Raw genomic sequence first — 8,622 nt, forward strand, 5'->3', positions numbered from 1 at the left:
ATTATGTGGACATTTTAAAATTATTTTTGTGTTGATTTGGAGAAAAGAAATTGCAATACCCAACTGAGGTATGGGCATAGATATGCTTTCTTAATGTTTTTATGTCTTGTTTTCTTTGAGGAGAGCTTTGGGGTTATGCTTTCAGGACTATTTAACTACTTTATTTTTGATTGGACAACATCCTCTATTTTTAAAGAGAAAAACAACTTCAGTACAGATCTGTAACCTTTACTTTAGAGTTATTTTTTTTTAAATTTCATCTTTTTTTGGTTTTTAAGTAAAATTTCTTAGAAAATCCTTGTATCTTGAATGACTAATATTCTAACTAAAAGGAAGTTAGCTCTGTCTGCTTCATAATCAATATTCTATCTATAGGTCTGTATAGTTGTCCATACTGACAGAAACTAATGTTGCTAATTGTCCACATTCTCTATCCAGAGCTGTTGCACAGATGGTCATCAAGTAGTTTTTCAAATATCTGCCATAAAGACACTTCAAATTTGAGACATGCTATTTGGTTGTTGCAGTGCAGTGAGGTTGCCATGTAATCTGCTGGTATGACATTTAGATAGGAAGATGCCTACAGCAAACTGTCCAACCCTTTGACTGCTGACAGTCAACAGAAGCTGCTTGGCTTTCTGTCTTCCTTGGAACAGCAATACTCTGAGCAGAAAACACCATCTGAGCGGGGTGAAATGCAAAACGGCTAGGCAAAGATGAGATTAGATTAGATTACATACAGTATGGAAGCAGGCCCTTCGGCCCAACAAGTCCACACCGACCATCTGAAGAGTAACCCACCCAGCCCCATTCTCCTACCCTATATTTACCCTTGACTAATGCATCTAACACTATGGGCTATTTAGCATGGCTAATTCACCTGACCTGCACATCTTTGGACGGTGGGAGGAAACCAGAGCACCCAGAGGAAGCCCACGCAGACACGGGGAGAATGTGTGAACTCCACACAGATAGTGCTAACCACTTAGCCACCATGCCACCCCATATGTTGCAAGCTTCCATATAGATGCAAAGTGAGTGCATGCTAAGAATGAGAAAGCAATCCTGAGATGCTCCCTGTTACAGTACAAAGTATTCTTGCAGCAACATTACAATAAAAGATCCCAGTGTATTCCAAAGTACAGCACAAATGTAAGTGGATCGGAAATGTACCATGATGCAGCAGAGAGACTGGTACGAGTTAGATGTCAATACATGGATGTGAGATGCAGGTGACTGCTGTCCATGGAGTTTAGTCTGGGATGTTGATGCCGGGTATCATAGATGGAGGCCTGGAGGCTCAATATCAAGCTGGAGGCACCAGTTACCTGTTCTGACTTTCATGTCTGGAACGCTCAAAATGTTCCTATCTGGACAGCAGAAAAATAGAAGACTGCATATTAATAGGTTGAGATTAAGTCCTGATGAGATTGATAATAAATGATAATCTATGTTAATAGATCTCTTGCTGCTCACTGCCAAGAATCTCATCTTAACATCCAAGACTTGGTTGGAAATGCAACTTTTTGGTCCCAAATTTGATAAAGCACCTTCATGCCCTGTTTTCCTAAACCTGTCGCCATGGCCAACTTCACTCAGAGGCTGACAAGATTCCACTGGAAGTGAAAGCAAAGGGGAAGTTGCCGTCCTCTCAGAGGGCTGCTCCCTCATTAGGGAGATATGACTGCTGGTGGTTTAACCTGAGGGTCACCACACTTCAGGTGAGGGGAGAAGTTGAGAAGGAGAGTCCTTCATGATAACCTCAGCTAGTGTAGGAATTGAACTTAATTTGTTGGTGTCACTCAGGATCACAAACCAACCATCCAGCCAACTGAGCTAACTGAACGCCGCCACACCAGGAGTCTTATAGGACAGAAGGAGACCATTCTCTTTGAAGAGATATCTAGTTAATCGTGTTCCTCACATTTTCTACAAATCCCACTGTTCTTTCCTTTTAAGTGTACATTTAATACCTGTGTCTTCATTTGTACATGCTCCTCCAAAATGAACGGATGGAAATGCAGTTTCAGACAGTCTGTACCGAAATGTTTTTGTTCCCATTGTCTCCCAGGCCTTACAACTCCGACTGCATATCATGAATTACAAAACAATAGATAATACATTGCTAAGTACTGCTGGGAAAGAAGGCGAAAATATCAGTGAGGTTCCTTCTGAAAGCGATACCAATGATGCAGCAACACAGGAGATGCAATCCGCAGGTACTACTTAGATCATGTGATTAGGAACAAGAGTAACTCATTGAGTCTCTTGCATTAATTTAAATTATAGCTAATCTGTACCTTCCATTTGCCTCCTTGGTTTTGTGAGTCTTCATACCCTAATCTAATAGAGTTCTATAATTTGTTTTTAATCTTTCAGTTGAATAAATCTGAGTAGCCTTTGGAGGAGATGTTGCCATATTTTCACTACAGTTTCTATGCTAAGTGCTTCCTAATATCACCCATCAATAGCCTACATTTTTATCTTGCCTGACTTTATTATTGAACAAGTCAGATACCAGACTGAAATCTGGTTTGATAGATCATATTTTGGTTTTAGCAAGGCACTCATTCACTTAAATAGAAGCACACAATGCTGCCAGTAAGTTTAACAATAAAACAAAAATTTTTTACATAAAATAATATTGACCAAACTATTTACATGTAACTCAAGTTTAAATATTTCAAAACGCATGGTAAAATATAATTCCATTTATCCCAAAAGTGTTCCTTAATAGTGCTCACACTCCTGTGAGAATTCCCTTTTTGATCACACACAGGGCTTGACTTAACAAATGCTTCACTTTCTGAGAATCTGGTAGCCTCTTCATTGAACTTAATGTACAACTATTTACCTTTTTTGTCATTAATACTTACCCAGCATAAACAAATTCCAAGAAGCCTTACTATCTCTGCCTGACTATTTTTAAAAGAAATTAAATGGCTGCAGAAATGCTTACAAATTAATCATTAAACTCCTTCAGATACATAGACCAAAACACAAATGCAATTAACTCAATTCTCAACTCTAAAATAAACAATATTAAAATATATGTAAGTCACATACTTTACATGACTCTAGTTCAAATTTTATTATGTTCAATTCTATACTCCTCTACCAAAAGAAATCTATCAATTCCTTGACTCATTTAACTACCTTTTACCATCAAAATTATTGATACCTAAGAATGCAATCTATGCACCTGTTCTTGTAACTTAACTCTTTATTCCATTTTGGTGAACCTTTGATGTTCCCCTACCAAGGCTAATATATCATTCCAAAGCTATGCCACCTAAAACTGAATGCAATACAGTCAGTTCTGCTCTCATGCAATAGTTCAATTTTCATGCAATCCTGTGTTAAAAGAAAATCGTGTAATAGCATCATCTAAACTAATAGGGCCAGAATCACGTTATAACCAGTACGTGCTTGAAAACTTCGCACTTTAGAAACAGTGTCCACAATTCATCAAACATGTGAGAACAAATTCATGTTGACAAAATGCACGTCATAACAGAATGACCTGTACTCTAAATGAGGTCCAACCACTGCTTTAGAAAATTGTAAATCCACTCATTTACAATCCATCACCTTAGTATAAATGCCAACATTTTTTGTACCAGCCCAAAGCTAGAAACTACTCAGTTGCATGAAAACAGATTTTAAAAAAGTTCCACATTAATGTGGTTTGTCAAGAATAAGAATGTAGGTAAAAGGCCATTATAAAATACATCTCAGGGCTCAGTGACCGAATGAAATAAAATAAGAAAACACCTCAATGTTATCAAAAAACCCACACGTGTAGCAGTTTTCTGTGAAACACGTTTCAGCTTCCATTACTCATTGTGACATGTTAATTGAACTCCTGTGGCATTGATGAAACATTGAAGGGAGAGGAGATTTGGGTCGGGCAAGGGCATGGGATCTGTGTGAGTCCAAATCCTGGTTTACAGCAAATAAAGCCATAAAGGAACAATAAAAATAATTTCCACTAAAAATAGAAAGTGAGTATCATAATATCATGGAATCCTTACAGTGTGGAAGCAGGCCATTCAGCCCATCGAGTCCACACCAACCTTCCAAGTAATATCTCACTCAGACCCACCCTCTTACCATATCCTTGTAACCCTGCATTCCCCATGGCTGATCCACCTGACCTGCACATGTCTAGACACTATGGGCAACTTGGCATGGCCAATCCACCTAACCTGCATGGCTTTAGACATGATTAGTTCTTGGGTATGTGCGTTCCTCTACAAGCATTAGTACCTGAACCAAGACTATTCACAATGGTATCGCCTTTTAAAAATCCTCTCAGTTCCACTCCAATAGCCCACAGTATAACAAGTTTCTGCATGAATCTGGCATCATAAAGTATCATGACTAAATTTTGGCACAGATCATGTCCCTGCTATTTAAAAGGCTAAGTTCCCTTACAGTAATTGATTGCCACAGAGCTAATGGTTTTTGTAAGAGTGACTGATTTGAAAGACTTGATATTTCAATTACAGAATGTCACATTACAATTTTTGTTCTGCATTCTGTTTTTAGCATTAATGCAGCAAATATTTCTGTGAGTTCTACTTTTTCACATTTTTATGGCATTTGTTGTTCCTGTCTTGAGGATGAATCCTGCATATTTTGATAGATATGTACATAATTTTATTAATTGTGGTAAATTCAGCTGGAATAAAGCAGATGTTTTATGATTCATGAATAAAGTTGCTACAATCCAGATACTACTGGAGGAATGTTCATTTGCAAATGTTCAGCATATTTGTTTAAAGTGAACATTAACCTCAAAACGTTAACCTGTCTGTTCTGATCATAGTTGCTGGATATATATCAACTAAAATAATGTAGAGAGTATTTCAGATATTGTTTGCATCTTCATGGCTCAAAAGGAGGTTTCAGTTTTCAAAAGTAAATTGTTAAACTTAGTCTTGTTCTCTATTTAGATCAGTCTCAGGTTTTAGAAGAAAGTCAATACACAGATGTTGACAAACCTTTACAAGATCGCTCAGTTGTAGAGGAGAAGTGGACACGTTTTGTAAGGTATTTATGTGAGGCTGTGTAGCCAGTCAATTTGAGGTGACTCTAAATGTCAGCAAAAATACCCAATGTCCTGTAATTATACTATACCAAAATATTACTGATGACTTCGTTGGTGGACCAATGCAGTTGATCTTGGACAGTAGCAAAAGAGAGGTTAATGAATTTTCAGTCCATTTTACACAATGTTCAATGCAACTGATTTCCTTTTACCTCCACTAGTGCAGGTAGACAATCCTTTGTCCAAAATCCGAAAAGTTCCGAAGTCTGAATTTTTTTTGTGAAGTTTTTTTTCTCATTAAGAAGATTGTTTGGCGTGCAAACAGTTAATCCAAATCAACACCCACTCGATGCGTGTCACTCAGCTGCGATGTGTGGTGGCGTGGCCGAGCACTGGCAGGCCTCAATTCTCTATCAAGGCCCATTTTACTGAGTGAGTCTGCTCCTCCGGTAAGATTTTTTAAATTTTCACTATCGGACTGTCACTTATTCTGAAATTCGAAAAATTCTGAATTCCGAAAAACCAGCTGGTTCTGAGCATTTCGGATTAAGGAATGTGCACCTGTACTGGTGAATGACATACACCGAAAAATCTAAGTGTTTCTTTCACCAGGGAAAGTGCACTGAGGGGAATCGCCCTCAACCTAGTGCTGAGAACATAGATTCTCATCGCAAATCCAGGGGACATAGTCATGCACATGTCACATTACTCCCATGACAAAGACTTGGGCCACACCCAGCTAATCTGACTGAAAGGTAAAGGTTAAGATTTTGCCAAAGTTGAAGTAAAGCGGAATACACCATTTTTTTTTCTGTCATTGTGGAAAAAACCTATCAGACCATAAGACATAGGAGCAGAAATTAGGCCATTCAGCTAATCAAGTCTGCTCCACCTATCAATCACAATTGATAAGTTTCTCGACCCCATTTTCCTGCTTTCTCCCTGTAACCCTTGATCCCCTTGATAATCAAGAACCGACCTATCTGAATCTTAAATATACTCAATTACCTGGCCTCCACAGCCTTCTGTGGCAATGAATCTCATAGGTTCACCACTCTCTGGCTGAAGAATTTTCTCCTTATCTCCATTTTAAAAGAACTTCCTTTTATTCCAAGGCTGTGCCCTCAGGTCCTCGTCTCTCCTGCCAATGGAAACATCTTCCCAACATCCACTCGTGTTCAGGCCATTCAGTATACTATAGGTTTCAATTAGATCCCTCCTCATCCTTCTAAACTCCATCCAGTATAGACCCAGAGTCCTCAAACGTTCTTCATATGTTAAGCTTTTCAATCCTGGGTCCATTCTCGTGAACCTCCTCTGAACACACTCCAAGGTCAGTACATCCTTCCTGAGATATGGGGCCCAAAACTGTGCACAATACTCCAAATGTGGTCTAACCAAAGCCTTATAGAGCCCCGGAAGTACATCCCTGCTTTTATATTCAAGTCCTTTCAAAATAAATGCTATCATTGCATTTGTTTTCCCAACTACTGACTTAATCTGCAAGTTTACCTTGAGAGAATCTTGGACTAGAACTCCCAAGTCTCTTCAGACTTCTGAATTCCTTCCGTATTTAGAAATTATGTGCCTGCAGGCATGTAAGGATACCAATTCCCAACTAAGGAGTGAGTGAAAGTGAAATTTCTTTCTTTCACAATAATAGATGCTCAATATTATTGCAGGTCATTCATTGGTTCTCAGTTCAAGCCAGACTCAGATTGTTTTCAGTGACATTCTTTCTTTCTAATGTTGTGATAAGTTCCCTGGTAATGCCAATTTTTGTTTTATTCTTCTCCATCTCCTATACAGAATGGATAGAACTTTTTGTTCTCAGTTCTTGCCTCCTGCTGAGACCAAGTTTCTGATTTTTCCAGATACCACACTGTTTGGTGCTTCTGGGTCCCAATTTTATCCTTAACAGAAATGGAAAGAGATACCACCACCAAAGACCATACCCACTTATATGGCTCATTCCAGTCAATAAATCCCATACAAAATGCAAAGGGCGTTTTCTCAAACGCTTGTTTGCAATTTTGCAAAATGCATTGCTGTTGAACTTTCCTGTGTCTGTACCTTTGACTTACAGAACAATGTTGTGTTATGTCTTACAGTCAACATGCTTATATACATGCACTGGATCATGACATGTCCCCTGAGGATATAAATGGTTTAGACACCATCTTAACTTGGGTCACTTAAGGCAGTAAGATGTATGAACAAAAGTAGGCCACAGAGCTCAACAAGTGTGCTCTGCCATTCAATGAGATTGTGGCTGATCTCACAATTCCTAACTCCACTTCCCTGCTTTTTCCCCATATGCCCAGGTTCCTTTATTGATTTAACATCTATCTCAGCCTTTAATATACTTAATGGCCCAGACCCAACAGTCTTCTCCAGGAAACAAAAATCACAGATTTACTATCCTGTCAGAGAAAAGAAATTCCTCTTTATCCCTGCCTGAAATGTGCAATCCCTTATTCTGTGATAATGTCCTCTGGTCCCCAACTCTCCCACAAAATGGAAAGGCCTTTTCATATGCACCTTTTACAAGTCCCCTGAGGATCTTGTATGTTTAAATGAAACCCTCTTCTGTAGATTTCTTCAGACTTTCCCCATTTAAGTAATATTCAGCTTCTCTGTTCTTCTTGCCAAAGTGCATAACTTCACTGTTTCCAGTGTATTCCATCTGCCAAGTTTCTTTTCCCACTGTTTAACCTGCTTATGTCCCGCTTTGTATCATCCTCACCACTTATTTCCCCACCTGTTTTGTGTCATCTGCAAACTTGGCTGTAGCATATTCACTTCCCTCATCCAAGTAATTTATAAACATTATAAGTTTGTACAAACTTGATTGAGTTTTTTTGAAGAAGTAACAAAGAAGATTGATGAGGGCAGAGCAGTAGATGTGATCTATATGGACTTCAGTAAGGCGTTCGACAAGGTTCCCCATGGGAGACTGATTAGCAAGGTTAGATCTCATGGAATACAGGGAGAACTAGCCATTTGGATACAGAACTGGCTCAAAGGTAGAAGACAGAGGGTGGTGGTGGAGGGTTGTTTTTCAGACTGGAGGCCTGTGACCAGTGGAGTGCCACAAGGATCGGTGCTGGGCCCTCTACTTTTTGTCATTTCCATTAATGATTTGGATGCGAGCATAAGAGGAGTTAGTAAAGTTAGTAAAGTTAGTAAAATTACAGCTAGTAAGTTTGCAGATGACACCAAAATTGGAGATGTAGTGGACAGCGAAGAGGGTTACCTCAGTTTACAACAGGATCTGGACCAGCTGGGCCAATGGGCTGAGAAGTGTCAGATGGAGTTTAATTCAGATAAATGCGCGGTGCTACATTTTGGGAAAGCAAATCTTAGCAGGACTTATATACTTAATGGTAAGGTCCTAGGGAGTGTTACTGAACAAAGAGACCTTGGAGTGCAGGTTCATAGCTCCTTGAAAGTGGAGTCACAGGTAGATAGGATAGTGAAGAAGGCATTTGGTATGCTTTCCTTTATTGGTCAGAGTATTGAGTACAGGTATTGGGAGGTCATGTTGCGACTGTACAGGACATTGGTTA

The 8,622-nt window shown here is 39.1% G+C and overlaps 1 protein-coding gene across 1 annotated transcript in view; it reads left to right on the top strand.

Moving 5' to 3' along the window:
- adgb (androglobin) overlaps positions 1 to 8,622 on the top strand; it is a 261,632-nt gene that overhangs the window by 242,820 nt on the left and 10,190 nt on the right. The window contains exons 36-37 of the mRNA XM_043696854.1: positions 2,072 to 2,219; positions 4,959 to 5,055. Coding sequence (XP_043552789.1) covers positions 2,072 to 2,219; positions 4,959 to 5,055 — 245 coding nt within the window. The remainder of the gene's footprint in view (positions 1 to 2,071; positions 2,220 to 4,958; positions 5,056 to 8,622) is intronic.

Source organism: Chiloscyllium plagiosum, chromosome 9 (genome assembly GCF_004010195.1).
Source record: "Chiloscyllium plagiosum isolate BGI_BamShark_2017 chromosome 9, ASM401019v2, whole genome shotgun sequence".
Taxonomy (NCBI): Eukaryota; Metazoa; Chordata; class Chondrichthyes; order Orectolobiformes; family Hemiscylliidae; genus Chiloscyllium; species Chiloscyllium plagiosum.